Source organism: Tauraco erythrolophus, chromosome 2 (genome assembly GCF_009769465.1).
Source record: "Tauraco erythrolophus isolate bTauEry1 chromosome 2, bTauEry1.pri, whole genome shotgun sequence".
Taxonomy (NCBI): domain Eukaryota; kingdom Metazoa; phylum Chordata; class Aves; order Musophagiformes; family Musophagidae; genus Tauraco; species Tauraco erythrolophus.
In genome coordinates, this window is record NC_141466.1 from 119,498,483 (window position 1) to 119,517,038 (window position 18,556).

At 45.5% G+C, this 18,556-nt stretch overlaps 1 protein-coding gene across 2 annotated transcripts; it reads left to right on the forward strand.

Annotated features, from left to right (window-relative positions):
* The first annotated feature begins 3,354 nt into the window (after positions 1–3,354).
* ENTPD6 (ectonucleoside triphosphate diphosphohydrolase 6) lies at positions 3,355–17,260 on the forward strand. 2 transcript variants are annotated; one of them, XM_086630601.1, is made up of 13 exons: positions 3,355–3,653; positions 5,010–5,086; positions 5,855–5,998; positions 7,158–7,233; positions 10,114–10,149; positions 11,310–11,398; positions 12,694–12,806; positions 13,708–13,772; positions 14,115–14,216; positions 14,691–14,831; positions 15,713–15,769; positions 16,796–16,908; positions 17,153–17,260. In XM_086630601.1, exons 1-13 carry the CDS (start codon positions 3,395–3,397, stop codon positions 17,240–17,242), a joined length of 1,362 nt encoding a protein of 453 aa, XP_086486727.1. In that variant the 5' UTR covers positions 3,355–3,394; the 3' UTR covers positions 17,243–17,260. The 2 variants fall into 2 exon arrangements, with proteins under 2 accessions (XP_086486727.1, XP_009977653.1); XM_009979351.2 differs by having other exon boundaries at positions 12,727–12,806.
* The last annotated feature ends 1,296 nt before the right edge of the window (positions 17,261–18,556 follow it).

An 18,556-nucleotide genomic window follows, 5' to 3' on the forward strand; every position in this document is an offset into this window, starting at 1 on the left:
TAGGAGGGCTAGAAACTAAATATAGATTCTGTTGCAATCACATCATGGGGGAGCCACAAATCTTCAAGTCTTTGTGCCTTAATCTTCCTTAGCAGATTCTTCCATTAATAGCACGATTTCTTTCAAATATAATTAAACAACATTAAAGCAAGTTAGAAAAATAGTTGGAAGGATCAGTTTCATTTTCCTGAGTGAAACAGACGGAGTTTCATTTGAACATAACTATCTTTTGAAATTCCTCACTGCCGGCTACCCACAGGGCTGGGTAAAAAAAAAAAAAACAACAAATTTACTTTCCAAACACTGCTATGAGCAAGTCATTTACTGGAATAAATAACACCCTGGGAGACTCAGTGCTCATTCCTAGTGGAGTTCTTCAGCCCAGATGTCTGCACCTGCATGGAGCTGTGGGAGCAACTGCGGGGCTTGCCAGGAGGACAGGAGCCTCTTGCATGCAGTCAACACCATCATGGCTTAGACCTCTGCTCTGCGTCTGATTTCCAAACATCTGTCTCCATCTCTTTTCTTCATGCCTCGTGTTTTGCTGCTGAGCACTCCAGCATCCTCACTCGCAACCGCCTCTCCTTCTTCCAAACTGGGTGGAGCAGCAGGCTGCTGCAGGAGTAATTTTAGCTGGTGAAAGACAAAATTATCCAGGTGGGAGAAAAGGAAGTTACTCAAGCAGAAAAACCGCTAGAGGAACATGCAACATGGGGAAAAAACAGAGCAGCTACCAGAGGGTGCCCTTTGTTGCCATCCACCACCGCTTTCTGCCACAGAGCTGGACGAAGCTTGCGGGTGTGGGCTCTCGTCGGGGCTGGATCTCACGAGGGGAGCGGAGGCTGCCAGCGGTCCTGCCCGCCATCTCTCTGGTGACCATACCCCAGGGCCATACGGCCTCTCCCTGCCTTGCACAGGCCCGGTCCGCTCCGCAGCTGCCTCCCGCCGGGCAGCCGCTGCCTGGCACCTCCTTCCCGCTCCTTCTCTCACCTCGGGGACTGCTTCTTGCACACTTTTTCCTCACACCTCCCTGGTTTTGTGGTGTTTTGCCTTTTTAAAGCACGTTTTCTCCGGGGCGCCATCACTCAGAGTCTCCACTGAGCCTTGCGGGGGGCTGCTGCAGAACCAGCCGTCTCCGGCGCCCCGGCCTCTCCTCAAGGAGGAGCCCCCGCCGCCAACGCCTGTCCCGAGCACCGGGCACAACCGCGCGTCCCTTACGGACCGGGACACGGGCGCGGCCCAGCCGTCCGCACCGCGCCTGCGCGCTGGGAGGGGCGCCGCAGCTGCGTCGCCATGGCGGGGCCGTCGGTGGCGTGAGTGCGGGCGGCGGGGCTGGCCGGGAGCTGCGGCGGGCGCGGGGGGCGCGGGGCTCCGTGTGTGAGGGACGCGGCAGCGGGCGGGCGCCCCGCGGGTCGGGCCGTCCCGTCCCGTCCCGTCCCGTCCCGCCGGCGCTGAGGCCGTGGCGCGCCGCGCCGGCCCGGGCTGCCCGTCGGCCTGTGTCGCGGCGGGCACCGGGCTGACGGCCGGTCCCACGGGGCCGTCGCCCGCCCGCGGCCGCGTAGGCGGGAAGCTTTTCCCTTGCAGCAAATCTCAGCGCCCCCTGACAAAGGCAGGGAAGAGTTAATCCCGAGTCTCTTCAGGAAAATGCGGTTAGGGGGTTTATGCTGGCAGGTTGCTGCTCCTCCATCCCCCTCGTCCTTTCAGCCTCCCCTTTCCCGCCATGGAGGCCTCTGTCTCCTCAGAGCATCACCCGGTTCCTGCTGCTTTCCTCCCAGGACATGTTTTTAGTTCTCGTGTAGCTGCAGTTGATGCCTTTCTGGCACCAGTAAAATTGGAGTAATCGCCCTGTGTACGTGTGCAGTAATTGCCACCTACATCTCTGCTGAGGGAAACCAGAAAGACTTTTTTTTTTTTTTTTTTTTTGCAATGGTATCTCTCTGATTTCTGTTTCGTGACAGCCTACGGTTCCTTTTCCCCTACACTGATCTGTTCTTCATTTGTATTTGTGCCTGTGGTTTAACATTTCTCCATTTTTATAAAATTTTGTCTTACCCATCACCTTGAATTTACATTTCTCCCCCTTACACCTTCCGTACACCTCCTAAATTCGTATCTTCAACGGATTGCATATGTGTCAAAACCTTGTTTAAATCAACTTCATCTGTTGGTTTGCTTTCTCTTCTTCATTACGCTATCAAAAAAGGAAAAATAAAATGTGATTTGCTCCCCATAAATCAACGCTGACTGTTGTTTAAGCATCTGGATGGTGTAATGTGAGTACTTGTAGATTTCTTGCTGTGTGTACTTGTGTTTTGCTGTGGTTTCTTTCCTGGTATCAGAGCTGGGGGGCCACTCTTAATTCCATGGATCTTCCTTTTAAACACTGATTTTAAATTGTCCTTGCCCAGTCTTCTGGGACCTCCTTCGCCATCCAGGAACTAGCAAAGATAACTGCAAATGATTTGGGTTGCCCAGAGAGGTTGTGGGATCTCCATCCTTGGAGTTTTTCAAGATGCGGTTGGATATAGCCCTGAGCAACATGGTGGGTCCCCATAGCTGCTTCCCTGGTACTTTGAGCAGGAGGTTGGATAAGAGACCTGAGGTCCCTTCCCACCTCAGTTACTGTATGTAGCTTCTCTGAACTCTCCTTACTCTATTCCTTCTTAGGCCTCAGTAGCACTGAGGAAAAGAAGATTTATGCATCTTCATGTCTTAAAATTAGCTGTCCATCTCAGTGACATGCCGAAGCATGTATATGTTCCTTCTAAACCATTGGGAAAATAGTGTGTGGTCTTGTAGGCATTCAGCAGCCATGGAGGCATTTGATGGTTAGGACCAGCAACATGGGAGAGAGGGTCTTTGCTGCTAGGTCCAGTTTTGCAAGTGATTTGCAGGTGAATCCCAGATTTTTGAATGCAGGATTCTACATTGTCCCACTGGAATAAATGTGAGCATTTGCATGCAGATTTCCCTGGGTTAGTTGAGATAGATTTGAGCACTGAAGACAGTACCTGATATCTCAGACGTACTCCAGATGCTGAAGGAGCTGCATACATAAATCCTTTCACTTGCCAGCAGTAGTCTGTCACTCCCTGTGCATAGTTTTTTTTGCCAGGCTGTTTGTTGCAGTGACTAACTGCTTACTTTGACTATCATGCCTGACTTTCTTATCATAGACCTAAACCAGCTAACAGTTAAGTATTTAACTCAAGTCAAGTTTACTCCTGGAAGTCTCTTATCAAATAACTATCATACTCTTAGATCCTTTCAGCAGGTTTAGAAAATGAAACATTTCTTTTCTGTTGGATATAGGAGTGATGTGGGAACCACTTATTCTGTGTGAAGGACAAGAAATAAAACCTTTGATAAAGGGAAGAAACAAAACATCTGATAAATGGAAGCCATGAAGATATCAAAGCGGTTCTTTGCTTTTGGGATTTTGGCATGCATAGCTATTTATGTCGCATACATAAAATGGCACTTGGATTCCAAACCAGTTATGGGAGGAACAGAAGGAGTTGCTGAAAGCAGGGGAGACAAATTGAACCATCCGGCACTGACCACAGAGCTCTCAATCTTTTATGGAATTATGTTTGACGCAGGAAGCACAGGAACTCGCATCCATATTTTTAAATTTGCACAGCAGCCAAAAGGTACGGCCTGCTCATTGCGTGATAGATTAATTAATCCGTAATTTATAGAGCAGATTATTGATTCGTTTCTAGGGATTGCTTGAATAAACATGCTTCTGCTCTTTCTAGAGAGCCATCAGGAAGTATATTATGGTTCAAGCTTGTGGGTTTGGGTGAAATTGTGAAAACATTCAACAAGGAGAAAATGCTGTAATGTCAGAATGTGAACTAAATAGCAGCTGTACCTTTAGAATAGCGCCTTGAAGAAGAGTGGTTTTTCATCACACTGCTTGGTCGAAGAGAGGATTGTAAATTCAAACTGCCTTATTCCCCCAAATTTTCACCATGAGGTTGTTGGCTGTCTCCAGTTCCTGGCAGGGAGCTGCTTCTGTCTGCGTTGTCTGGTTTAGTGCATCCTTGGCTTCAGTATTGGATTTAAATTGCAAAACTTCACTGTTCGATTCAAATTGCTGTGGATTGCATCTGCACAGAGAGTATTGCTGAGAAGCGAGACAGACGTGTACAAAAAAGCTCCAGTTTTCCCGTAGAGTCATGAGCATCATTTGGTTTGGTGTCATCAGCTCCTATTTGTGAAACTGTTAAAGATGAAAGAACCCATGTGGATGCTGTTAGTAGGTGATGTGAAGATGCTTTTAAGGATTAGCAGTGTGGTGTATGGTGTGATTGGCCTATGAGGAGTACCTTAGGTTTGCGGAGTGGGTTACTGTAAGGCTTAGCTAACAGAGGTGTTAAACAGCAATGATTTCCTTCTTCCAGTGTATTCCCAAATCTTTGCTTCTTCCTTGCCTGCTTCTCTTTAAACACAATTCCAGAATATGTTGCAGGAAACTTTATGGAGTGTAATTGGGTACAGGAGGAGGATGTTGTCAGGCTCATGTTATATCACCTGCAGGTACGTATGATTGTCCATACTGCAGGTTTCCAAAATGCTTAGGTCTGACTCCCTCTGCTGCCCTTGAAAATGGCAGAAAACTTCCACTGAGTTTTGCTGGAGTCAAGTTTAGCCAGAACAGAGCTTGTTGAAACATGGGGTCTTTGTTATCGGTACAGTTTGGAAAGCTGCACATGGCAGGTGTAAGGGCTCAAAGAGAGCTTGCACCCATCTGATGTGCATGAAAGATATGTGTGTAGTGGACACCAGCACCTGAAAAACAGCCATGACTTTTAAAAATGGTTTTCTTGGGAGCTAGTTCCATAGCTGTATTTAAAGGTCGAGTGGCTGTTAATAGTTCATTAGACAAAGGCTTCAATTGACTTCCCTTAGCACATAATGATGTAATTTGTAAAATGGTTTTCTTTTCGTGTATGCGAAATTATTTGTATCATTACTTATTTTGGAATACTGCTTTTGAACAGGGACTCCCAAATTAACCCATGAGACGTTTAAAGCACTGAAGCCAGGTCTGTCTGCATATGCTGATGATGTCGAAAAGGTAATTTGTTCCTGTTACTGTAAAAGTACATGTTTCAAAACCTCCTGTTCTTGAGATGCCCTGCAAATCACATCTAGCTGTAGTACAGTATGCTGAACTGTCTCAGAAGTGTCTCCAAATTATGCAAGCCCACAGCAAAAGCTGGTCAACGTGCAGAGGAGGAAAAAACAGAACACATCTAGTTCCGCTTAGTGATGTTGTTAATTAAGCACAGTGGATGTTTTTCCTATCTCTGCCTTTCGATTAGCTTAAGAAAACGACAAAAGAGCTGTGTTGGATTGGAGCAGAGCCTTCTCCAAAAGTGGCCGGAATTGGATTCTCGGAAAAAATCTAAAATAAACGGGCCAAGTACTAAGTGACTTCTCCCATCTCCCTTACCTTCTGGTTTGCAGGGGTTTAGGGACTTCCTGGGCCAGGCTTACACCCAGCTCATAGTGTTTTACTGGCTCCAAAGGCCTTTTTTTCCCAAGTATTTGTTGTAGTGTCTTCTGAACCTTTTCAGCAAAAGCATGCAGTAGCAGAGAGTTCTGTGTCACTGTTTGAAAAGGTAACTTCCTGTTTTTAACCTGTTGCTGTATAATCCCTATTATATCCCCTAGGTCGCACGTTGCAGGAGGTGATGAGTCCTCCACCTTCTCCTGATCCCTTGTGATATTCACTGTTCCGCATTTACAGTGAATCATACCGCTGATCACCCTTTTTCCCTTCCAAGAAAGGCAAATCTGAAGAGTTTCTAAGACGCCTTTCTTGTTCTTTCTCTGCTCGCAGAGTGGCCAGGGAATAAAAGAGCTCCTGGAGGTGGCAAAGAAGGAAGTTCCTATGGAGCTGTGGAAGTTTACTCCTCTGGTCCTGAAAGCCACAGCTGGCCTACGGTTACTGCCGGGAAAGAAAGCTCAGAAGTTGCTGGATAAGGTACTATTTCTTGTCTTTCAGTTTTGTTTCCAGAAATTTTATGAGAAATTTTGGTCCCTCTGTGTAAGGTTCATACTGCTTTATCTTCATGTACATGAGCCGTTCCTATCATTTAACCCTGAAAGCAGTGCAAAGCCACCTGATCTCAGATGGGACTGGGGGGAGAAACTGTGTGAGTACAAGGGCAGAGGAATGATGACAGCTCCAGATAAGCCTGAGATGACATTTAGCCTAACAAATGTAATGAGGTAATCCTGACAGTCAACACAGGCTTGTTCTTATTGGGCATGTGTGTTGGTGGTTTTGACCAGGATGCTGCTACTTCGAGAAAAGTTCTCTGCTATTCAATTGGTCATGTTATCAGCCTGCTGCTGCAGGTTTGCTCCTTTGTATCTGTTGGAGATAATGTAAATTGTGTTTATCGGCATGTAAAGTATGTTTAATATTTTCAAATAATATAAAAATAAACAACATATTATGTTGTAGACCTTACGGCTGCGGGAAAAGTTTATTAAGTGTGCACTAAGTGTACTCTTTTTCTAAGCAATAATTGGAAGGAAGAAATGTGGTGTAGTTGAGACCAATGCCTGTATTATTCTCTACTGCCTGCAAGCTGGCCGGTTCTTTGCTACACTGAATTTCAACTGGAACTGCTACAGTTGTTACTTTAGAGGACTCTGGAAACTTAGGGCTTTGCTACCTCATGTAGGATGTAGTGTAGAGGACCTCTTAACAGCCAACACGCTCCTGTTAAAATGCAGTTCTCTGGGGCATTCCTGAAAGCCAGGGTGTTCGTCTCTTGCCTCTCCCGTGCATATACAATACCCCGTGGATTGCCAGTTACAGCGAAGTGAACGGGGTTCCGTTCCCTACCCGTGTCCATCCCTTGTTAATGGCATTTCTGAGCAGTCGTCAGGCTTGAAAAACATCCATCTATGTCTCTGCCACAAACTGCAAAGCCAGCATGTAAATCACTGACCTTTCATAGCAAGTCGCAGGCTGATGCATGTTGGGCTCTTGAGCTTCGAACAAAGTGGTGAGCAACGGTCAGCATCTGGCCCAAGAAGTGGAGCAGTTGTGTAAAACTGGAGTTTGAAAAAAAACTTGATTTCCAACTGAAAAAAGATTTCTCTGAGTGTAGCTTTTATTTGAACTACAGGTGAAGGAGATTTTTCAGGCCTCCCCCTTCTTCGTGAGGGACAACTGTGTGTCGATAATGAATGGAACCGATGAAGGTAGGTTAACTTGTAGAGACCCTTTCTACAATCCTGGAGATTTTTGCTGCACTATGACAAGACTCCACTCGCTGTAGTAGGAACCCACAGGCAGCGGGTTTGAACAGTTTTTACGCTGCCTCAGGCAGTGCCTGCCAAAGAGACCTTGTGCTGTGCTTTTCAATTTGAAGTCCTGAACTCTTCCTGATTTTCAAAGCTCTGAGTGCTGGGATCACCAGGAAGCCACTGTGCAGTCAGCCTTTCTGGAAAGGTTTCTGGATATCTGCTTGTTGAGATGGTCTTCAACAACTGGTTTTGCACACTCTGCTCTTGACAATGCTCATCAGAGCTTTCTTGAAGTATTTAGTCATAATGTTAATCGTAACTGATCTAATAGTGTGATTGTGTGTCGTGGGTTAGGCCGATCTGGCAACTAAGCTCCACGCAGCTCTCCCACACCAGTAAAGTGGAGAGGAGAAAAATATAATAAAAGAGCTGAGGGTCGAGACAGGAACAGAAGAGCACCCACCAACCACAGTCCCGGGCAAAAGAGGCTCAATTTCCGTAAAGCAAGACAGTTTATTAACAGCTACCTAAAAAGACAAAAGCAAACAAAAACGGTTACTTGAGAGGATAACAAGAAAACAAGTCCAGAACTTAAAATCAACACCACTCTCCCCCTTTGCCTTTTCTTCCCAGCTCTACCTCCTCCCCCCAGCGGTGTAGGGGACAGGGAATGGGGGAGTGCAGGTCAGTTCATTCCATGCTGTTACTGCCGCTTCTCTTAAAGGAGAAGGAGTCCTTACACTGTTGTCCCTTGCTCCAGTGGATCCCCTACTCACGGCGAAAGCGTGAGTCCTACCCGCAGGAGGCAATCCTTACCCCATTGGAGTGCTCCAAGTGCGGGCTTTACCACAGTCTCGGATTCTTAGGGAGTTGTTGCCACTCGCTCTGTCGTGGGTTGTCATACAGACTTTAAATGCGCTCTGGCGTGGGTCGTCATATTAACCTTAAATGTGTCTCCATACAGACTTAAAATGCATAAATGTGTAAGTGCACCCAGACTTTAGATGCGTAAATGCGTAAATGTGCCTCGGCCTGTGCCCATGATTCACAACAGTCTCAGGCTCAGGCATCTCCTTTAACGAAACACCTCCCAATCGGCGGGGGTCATCTCACGGACTCTGGATACGTACCGTACTCAGGCTCTGGCATCTCCTCTCGACATGGATCTTCCATGGGCTGCGAGTGGGTCTCTGCTTGCTCCACCGAGGGCTGGTTGCAAAGGGGCCGCTTGCAAGGGGACTCAGCTGTGGCACACGTTGTCCTGTTCCATCTTCACTGACCTGCTATCTGTGTGGCTGTTTGTCTCAGATCTCAGTCTTTTCTGGGTGAACTTGGCCCGGTGGGCACCCCGGGAATGGGGCTCTCCCTGAGTTCCCTAAGCGGCTCCACCGCCGCCATCCTCAGCAGGTGGCACCGACCCGGCCTGGGCCACCGGCCCGGCCAGGCTCTGGGAGCGGGGGCTGTGCCCCCCTCCCTTCTCCTTGCTCCTGGGCAAAGGCACACACCTTTCCAGTTCCTTTGTCCCGATGTAAATAGGGCAATTCGCAGAGGCACCGATTGGCTCAAGCCCCGAGGGGGATGGGAGTCGGATCTGATGGGCAGCTTCTGCCACCCAGAACCTCCCCCCCACATCAAACGGTGACATTGTGAAACCAATCTGAAAAAACGTTATATAGAGAAGAAAATACATGCTGAAGTACGTTGTGATGCTCATCAAAAAATGCTGAGGAAAGAACCCAGAATCAATCTTGATTTAAAATAATTTGAAGAAACATTTCTAAATTTTAAATAACCAAGTGTTGAAATGTGTTTTAAATCTGCTTAGAAACCAAACTTTAAAATAGCTGGAGCTGTTTGGAGCTGTTTATGAGTTTATTTTTTACTGCTTAATGGAAGAAAGACATTGTAATTCTTCTTTTTGTTTTGTTTTAAAATCATGAATAACAGTGACAGCCTTGGTTCAGCCAAGAGTTGAACTGGATCGTGTTCCCTAGCATGCCTTGAGTTCTAACCGCATGGATAAATATTTGAATTTGTTAACATAAGGCCCACTAATTAATCTAATTCATGGAGCGAACATTTATAAAACAAGAAGAGGACAGAAACAGTGAAGCTCACAAAAATGCTCAGAGGAAAATAGGAAAAATTAGAACACTGAAAATAGGAAAATTCTTGGTATTCAAAAGGAAAGTCGAGTGCCTGACAGCAAACAAAAGCCTACCAATGGATGTTTTCCTAGAAAATGGACAATGTGAGTGTCAGTCATTTTTCTGTCTTTTAGCGAAGGACTGAAGCCTGTGTGACTTCTCGCCCAAGTTTTTGACCTGTGAAATACAGCATTCTCCAGCCGTTTCATGTATGGGGGTCTCTTCCAAATATCACATGAGCTCTGGTTACAAGGTCATTCTCTCTGTTCAAGGCATCTAATCTTGGTTTTTGACAGCCATTGACAGTTGTTTGGGGCAAGACGGGTCAGGGAAGCTCGGCGGAGCCAGTCCTATTCACCCTTCTTGAAGGTCTGTCTGGCTTAGCTCTCAGCTAGACATCCTTTGGAGACTTTGTATTAGAAGTCCTCCACTTGTGAAAAGGAGACAAGGGAGCTTGTGACAGATCGTCCCTGGTGTCTTAGTCTATTGTTGCATGACAAGCTCTGGTTTGCTGATTATTTTGTTTAGATGGCGCAGTTAAACTATATGAGAAAACTTAAAAATGCCTTCAGCTAAACAGATCCTAAAGCAGGAAGACCTTGTAATACAGCTCACCTCATTAGTTGTTGTCAGATGAAATGAAATGATATGATCTAACAGTGCATCTTCTGAATCTCTTCCTTATTAGGTATTTCAGCCTGGATCACAATAAATTTTTTGACAGGTATGTGTACACGAGCATGTGCATGAAGATGTGACTGATGCTGTGAAGTTCATGCTGTTTTCTGCCCTTGCATGGGATTTGCTCTTTCATTGCACTGGAGTGGGAGAAAGAAGGATCTGGGAATAAGTCAGCAGTTGTTTTTGGCCTGGCCTATTTAAGTTGTTAGGATTTTGGCCATTTACTTGAGAGAACAAGGAGTTTAATCCATTTTCCTAGATATTTAATATAGCATTTCTTTGAATTGCTTGTAGGATACCAGACCATTTTACTCCTTTTTAGAGTCTGCCGCTAGCTCTGCCTAAATTTTTAATGTGCATATTCTGGATGTGCTTGGCAGCTGCACAGAGTGAAAGAAGGTGCTGTGCTACTTCCTTACAGACTTGTAACAGAAATCCCACAATTGTTTACACTGCTGAGTTAGAAAAGAGTAAAGAGAAACTGAGTACTGAAGCCCTCTCTGACAGTAAGTAAAGCAGTCTGCCGTCCAAGCGCCCTGTTCAGCACACACGGTGTGGAGCAATGTGACAAGTGCCTTAAAGGCTTTTTATGCTTACAGGAAATATCAGAAAGGTCAGAGTTCTTCAAACATCAGCTGTCGTGAGGTATACAGAGCTACTTGGCTCAGTGTTGCCAGGAAGGTATACTTGAAGTATCTGAGAAGAACTGGATTTAAATGAGAAGAGAGGTCTGAGCTGGCAGCAGGAAGAATTCCAAGAGAGCTAAGTCTCTTGGGCCAGCTCTTTTCAGTCTGTCATCTCCTTGGCCATAGGAATCTGCAGAATACCACTAAGCGATTGGGCAGAGGTGGCCAAGAAAACACATTCCTCTGTGTTACAAAGTGGTTACCAGAGTAGAATTTGCAAAAGGGTCCTTGCATCCACTGAAAAATGTTCAGGAATCCAATAACTAAAACTGCTGTAATTAGAACATGAACAGCCACCAAAGAAATAAGAGAAACTTTATCACTTGAAGAATTTCAGGTCACTCTGATAAAGCAAAAAATAAGTACCCAGTAGATGATGGTATAATTCAGTGCTGTCTGGAAGCTGACAGATGGAGTTAGATTGTCCTCTTTCTTTACCACTGTACTTCTGGTTTTGTTCCTAGCCAGTTTCTCACAGCGCCCACCATGGCTTTCTCTGTTCTGTCACACATTTCAGGTAGTCTAGACGATCCGCAGAGGAGAAGTGTAGGGATGCTGGATTTGGGTGGTGGATCAACACAGATCACCTTCCTTCCACGCACTGAGGTAATGTGAACATGCACACTGTTGGGAAATGCTTTTGCAGAAGCCAGTAACTGCTCAGACTTTTTTCCCTTGGAAATAGACCAAGAGTTTGTCCGTGTTGACATGAAGCCACGCTTCTGACAGAAAAACCCAGGTTACTTGGTCACATCTGCCTTGCTGTAGTCAGTCACAGAGGCATTCACAACTCTCTGTTGGTCCTCCAGCTCCTTGGGTTGGTGGTGCATGCGGTGAATCTGCCAGGGCTACTTTACCTTGGGGAAAATGCAGTGTTCGCCTGAGCGTCTTAATCCTTGACTCTCAGTTTGTGTTGCTGCTAATGAATTCAAGTCCAACATTTGGCCTATATGGAATTTTAAGAACACAGTAAGGTGCCTTTTCAGTCCTTGTTTCTGGTTTTCCTGAGTTCACTCAGTTGCAACTGAATGCTTTCTAAGGAGCAACCATTATTGCACAGTAAAAAATGGATGCTGATGTTTGCCATTTCAGCTTCCTGTTGTGACATTTTTATAGATGTTCTGTGAGCTGGAAGTGCTGTGGACGTGGAGTCATAAGGCTCTGTCCTGAGCAGAGATACTCCTCATAGTAAAGCTGCACAAAAGCAGAGGGTTGGGATGCTGTGTCTAGTGTCCCAGCCTGGTCTAATCAAGACATTGTGCTCTTACAGCAGAATGACAGGGGATGTGAAGAGTCTAAGATGTGGAAATTCTGGACTTAGTGTTAAGATGTGAGCAACATGAATAGCATCTGGGACTGAGCTTTGCTCCCCAAAGACATGCTAGCACACTTGGGGAAGAGGCTGCAAAGTGCTTTAGATAATTACTCTTTCATTTCTTCAGACTGCAGGCTGATCCTCACTCTGTTCCTTGGCAAGCACAGTGATGTACTTTTCCTCTGGCTGGTAGAAGTTCACAGATGAATTCGCTTGAGTAGGAAGTTAGTGTGTGCCTGACTTTCAGATTGTTTTGCACAGTTTTCCCCAATAGGGATCATGTGAAGAGGCAGTTGCTGCAGCCTCTTGACAAAAGCAGTTAAGAACTGGAATAAGGATTTCTTTTTAATTTATATAATTCTTTTATACACCAATTTGATGTGGATACAAATAGAAATTTAACCAGTTTAGATTCTGTCATGTGAAGACACTGTTTTAGCTGCAGGTTCTGTGGTTGTCTTGTGTGTCAGTGGTCAAATCAAAATCTTGCAAATTCATCTTTTCTCTCTGAACAATGCTACAATTGTTTCACCTTTTTCCTAATATTTTGGAAGACTGTGTTGTTGATGTTTGCTGCTGCTGGCAGAAACTTTGCAGTAACATCTTTTTCTCCTTCCAGGCAACTCTCCAGACATCACCAGCTGGCCATACAACTTCATTTCAGATGTTTAACAACACCTACAAGCTGTATTCATACAGGTTAGTTATGGGGAAGAGACCACGCTGTACAGATAGAAGCTTTCTATGAAACCAGTGAGATCTAGGTGTTTTGCTGAAGTGACGTCCTTGCAAATGAGTACTGGGAAGAAGCGGAGTAACCTGAGCTGTGTCATTGTGGTGGATTGGCCCTGGCCACCTGCCAGGTGCCCACCCAGCTGCTTTGTCCCCTTCCATCAACAGGATGGGGGAAGAAAGTATGACGTGAGTCAAGATAAGGACAGGGAGGTCACTTACCAGTTACTGTCATGGACAAAACAGACTCAACTTAGAGAAGTTAATTTAATTTCTTGCCAATTAAACAGTAGGATAATAAGAATAAAATAAGAAACACCTTCCTCCCACCCCTCTCTTCTTCCCAGGCTCAGCTTCAGTCCCAACTGTTCTGCCTCCTCACCCCTGAGTGGCACAGGAGGATGGGGAATGGAAGTTGCAGTCAGTTCATAGCGCTTCATCTCTGCCATTCCTTCTCCCTCACTGGCTTCTCCCACACCCAGTGTTTTAGGCAGAGGGAAGCAGCTTCTTCTCAGCTATGTTTGCTGTGGGGTGTGTTTGGGCTCAGAAAGAGTCAATTCTGTATGCTAGAGGCTGTGCTGCCTTTGAGGAGGGTAGGAGAAAGGTTAGGGAATGTCTCCAGCATTCCCAGTTCTTCACGAGCCAGATTACAGTTGAGACCTATTGCCTGTGCTTTTTTCAAAGAGAGATTGTTGTGTTGGGTAATACGAGAATGGGTTGTCACGCTGTTCCCATTATGTGCATTAGCTGCTGACTCGAGCCATTCTGCTGGGACCATGTAGGGGAGACCGGCGTGTCCAGCCAAGTTGTCAGTGGAGTACCGGAGGAAAGATGTTTGTTGTTCACAGAGGCTTTTATCCCTTTGCAGTTACCTGGGACTCGGGCTGATGTCAGCAAGGCTCGCCATTTTAGGAGGAGTTGAGGGAAAACCTTGTAAGTTATGGGCATTCCTCAAGTCTTGGCTCTAAGCATAGGGTATGTAGCCCTGTTGTGGGGGAGGAGTTGTCTATCCCCTTCCCACTGGACTCAAGGTCCCTGAGTGGTATGCGGACTCCTGTCACCATGGCTGGGTGCATTTGAGATGAATGCAGGAGGTGACACTGCTAGATCCCAGGAGACCTGTATTCTTGCCAGCCCTGTGGGGCCACAGGACATCTGAACCATGACTGGGGCTTTGCTGAGGCTGTGGGACAGTATGGAGCAGGGCTAGGGGTGAGGGGTCTGAAATTAACTCCTTACATTCTTCCTTAATGTGGCTTTGTTTTACTTCTGCAGTAGGAGAAGGGGAGGAATTGATCAGCCCTTGTTTACCACCTGGCTTCAAATCTGAATGGCAACATGCTGAGATAGTGTACAAAATGAAAGGACAGAAGGCAGGTATAGTGATTTGTCACTCGTCCTATCTAGGCCAGCATGCTGTTAGCAGAGTAAATGATATACTCTCAGCCTCTTGCAAAGACACTGGATGCTCTGTTTGCTGTTCTGTCTGGCTCCTCTTGACGTGCTGTTAAAGAGATTCTGCAGCTCTTTCCTCTTGTGCCATGGTGTGTCTGTCCAGTCAGTAAAGCTGCTAGTAGTAATGCAGATGGAGTTGAGCAATCGCTGAACAAGTCTTTCAAAGTCCTTCTGCCTCAAATGATGATGTCCTTCTCTGATCTCCCTCATACTTAGTCCCAACCTAAGGATGGTAAGTGTTGCCACTGGAAGAAGGTGCAGATTTCAGTTCTCTGTGAAGAGCTTCCAAAGTGCTATTGTGCAAAAGGGAGCCTGTTTCCTGGCACATCCCAAATAAATTGTATGTGTATTTAACTCTCTGCCTATAATATGCAGGGTGTCTTTGCCTTCCTCTAGGTGAGCCTTTGTATGACTCTTGTTCTAACAAAGTGGCAAAGATGCTCTACAAAAAAGTGCATAAAGCTGAGGAAGTGAAGGACTTGGATTTTTACTCTTTCTCCTACTACTATGACCGTGCAGCAGAGGTTGGTCTCATTGGTACGTTTGCTCCTGTTTTTGTTTCATTTTAAATGACAAGTCGTGGAAGAGATGGTGACACTCGCACACGTCACGATGCTTTATCAGCCATGGATCTTAGGTCTTTTGTTACACTGCTGTGCAGCATTGGTCTTGACTGGGTATTGAATAGAGAAGGGACTGGGGTGGTGAACTAGGACCTGCAACTTCTAGTAAAGGTTTTTGAACAAAACGTCTGCATTTCAGAAGTCATTGGTGTCTGATTAACTCCACAATCCAAATAGAAAAAAGCCCTCATAATAATAAACAAATTTCTTGGGCGGTAAAGCAAATCAATCGTGTAATCTTGGGCTGTGTATTTTGCTTCACTGACCTTTTTAGATGGAATGAAGATTTTCAGGTAATTCCACATGTATGCAGAATGCATCCCATCTCTTTTCCAGCGGTATGCTGGTGTACAGAAGGCTGTCGTGTTCAGTGGTAGAAAGCAGATGGTGAGATCTCAAGCTAATATGGACAAACATAGCCCCCTCCCCAGCCACTTTGTTTCACAAATAATTTCAGATTTCATATGCTGCAGAGCACCACTGCCCTGTCAGATCTGGCAAAGGCGTTAACTGTGTTCCGGCATTACAGGGCAGGGCAGCAGCGACATGGGGACAAGGTGAGAGAGTCTGTAAACTAGGTTTCTTTAGGAAACGAGTCTAAAAGTTCTTCATGAAATGAGGCTTTTCAGTCTGTACTAAGAATCTTTTAAAGGTTCTTTTACCTTTAAAGCAAGTGTGAGTTTTGTCATTGGATTCAGTGGCTTAAGGTTTGATTGCCAAACGACTTTTATGACTTGAATCTACAATTGTCTCTAGACAAAAACCATAAAAGGCCATGCATTTTTTTTCTTTTAGATAAAGAAAAAGGAGGAAGCTTAACTGTTGGTGACTTTGAAATTGCAGCTAAATACGGTGAGTAAAATACAATCAAACAGGACTAGTACTTGTGTGTAGATTCATAGCCAGGTGGCACGTGTAGCATGCCAAGAAGCCTGCTTTTTTGTTTTAAGTAAATATTGAGCATCTCTCTTGAGCACTTCTCTCTCCATAGCATCTCACCAACATTTCTGCTTATTTCTGAAAATCTCAGCTATTTTTATAGTAATTCTTGCTTTTGCAGCGCATATAAGACATCTTAAAATACTTAACATTTCAAAGCTCTCTCAAGAATTACTAATAAACCTGCCTGTTAACAGTTGTCCGGAAATCATGCTTTCAAAACAGATGTGGGGCTTCTTATCTTGTTAGCATAACCTGTTCTAATCTGTTTTAATTTTTCTTTTTGTCTCAAGATTTGTTCAGATGCTTGGTTGTTAACTGAAAAAGGGGGAATACCGATTCATAGCTTTTCACTTCATCAGCTGCAGAGAGAACTGCCTGTGCAGATTTACAAATGTAAACTTTCTTAATTCTGCAAACCCAGGCTTTGATCAAACTGACGTGGGGCTTTTTGGTAAACTATGAATGACTGAACAATTGTTGCACATCTGATTTCTGGACTACCGTTTGTGTAATTCGTCCTGAGAAAGGAAGTGGGATTTATTTTGATTTCATCTTTTCTTTTGTCTTTTTTTGTTCTTGATTTTGTCAACATCTGTTGAGTGCTTATGCTCAAGAAATGTAACACACCTAAGGCTGCTCAGATTTTTAAAGGCTTGAAGTAGATAAAAGAAAAGTTGGAGGCCCTTTTCATCTTTTTCTGAAGAGATACAAGAAACTTGGCTGTCTTAGGGGAGAAACAGAATGCCTTCATCTTCCTTCCAGCGTGCCAAAGCTTTTGTGCTCCTGCTAACATGTGCGTGTCATTTCAACTCCATCGTAACAGGTTCCATCACTGCGCTACTCAACTGACGAGGTGTTTCATGGATTCATTTGAGGTTTTTCAAAGCTGGGCTGATGCTAGGCCTGAGCCCTCAGACACTGTTTCTTTCTCCTTAGTGTGTAAGACCATGGAAATCAGCCCTGGAAGCAGCCCTTTTCTCTGCATGGACCTCACGTACATCACCTTCCTCCTGCAGGAACTGGGCTTCCCAAAGAGCCAAGTTTTTAAGGTGATGCACAAAGGGGTTGCTGGGGAGGGTGGGCAGGAGGGTGCCAAACCAGTAGTTGTCATGCCAGTCCTTGATTTGCCTTCTTGCTACAATACATGTTGAAGGTGGAGGGACACTGTCTCCACAGTGGTGATAACCAGTTATCATAACCTTCAGCACTGTACTCACCTTGCATGCTTCTTCTTTCTCCCAAATAATTGTGGCTTAAGTTTTTTGTTTTGTTTTGTTGTTTTTTTTTTACCAGCTTGCCCGGAAAATTGACAATGTTGAAACCAGCTGGGCATTGGGAGCCACTTTTCATTACATCGACTCACTCAATAGACTGCAGTACTAAAGCTCCGTGAAGGTGACTTGTGAGAATCTCAGTTTTTGGAGGCCCAACATGGGACAATCTGTTGAAGGGCCTGCTTTTGGCTTCCAGAGTCCTTTGGGAGGTCATCATAGGCCCCTTTCCTCTCACCCCCTGCCAAGTCCTCTTCGTCACTCTCTCTTTTTTACAGTGCAGAGTGCAGTATCTAAAGAACAAGCCTTCACTTGACAGCATCTGCAGTTTATTTGTTGTAAAAGTTGATGATTGTTGAAGGAAAGCCAAGACTTTGCAGGACATCTATGATCTCTATGAGAAAAATACACCTTTTTGGAATATGGCTGTACTGTTTGCTTGTACTGTGCTGAAGTCGTCACTCCAGAAGGAACTCTTTACTGTCCTGATTTCAGGGTGTTTTTTCCTGTTTGTCAGCAGTTTTCAGTGATGATTTCTATTTTATTACTGTGTTTGAAGGTGACCTTGTGTGTGTGCGCATGCAAAGACAGTGCATTTACACAGATGTGCTGCTGACAGGCAGCAGCTTTGAAAGGCAGTGTGGAATTCTTAGCTCTGCTTTCCACTTGCTGAACTGGCAAAGCTCAGGAGCACTCTAGAAACTGGATATGGACTTAGAGGCAGGAATCAGAGCCTATATGCCCTGTAGGGTTAAAGCCTACAGCCTGAAGTTGGTTCCTTGGCTGTTGGGAGATGGATCGTGGAAGACAACATCAGATTTGCTGGATCTAGACAAGCAAGGCCTAGGAGTTGGGTACAGAGCTAGTGCTGGATTTGACAGTTCTGGAGTCAGTCAAGGTAAGATCGATGAACAAGATACAACCACAAAAATAAACCCTGAGCACGGCTTGTTGGACCTCACAAACATTTGTGCCTTGGTAAGGTTGATGCAGGGCCCGGGATGGGCGTGTTTACATGGTGTTTCGAGTGCCACTTCCTGCAGACGCTGTCACTTTGCCAAATGGGTGTATTGTGGTTGCACGGAGCCATGGCAGGGCAGCTGCAGTGCACCCCTCAGCAGTGTCCTGTACGCGGGCTAGAAGTGGTCTCAGAGGCAACGGGAGCTGGGGAGTAACCTGTGCTATTTGTAACCTGACTGTGGAATTGTAGTGTATTCGTATGGATGTTTAGAGCAGATCCGAGTGGTCTTTTGGGGATGCAAAAGAGCCCAGCCTCCCAAAGAGCCAGCAGCACGTGCCCTGGCTTGTGGGCTCATGGCCACAGCCTCGTCCTTTCCCTGGGCCACCAAGATGTGGTATGGCAGTGTGGGTGCTGCATGGCTGCTGGCTCTGCAGCTGAGTGTACAGGGGACACTTGAACCCCACT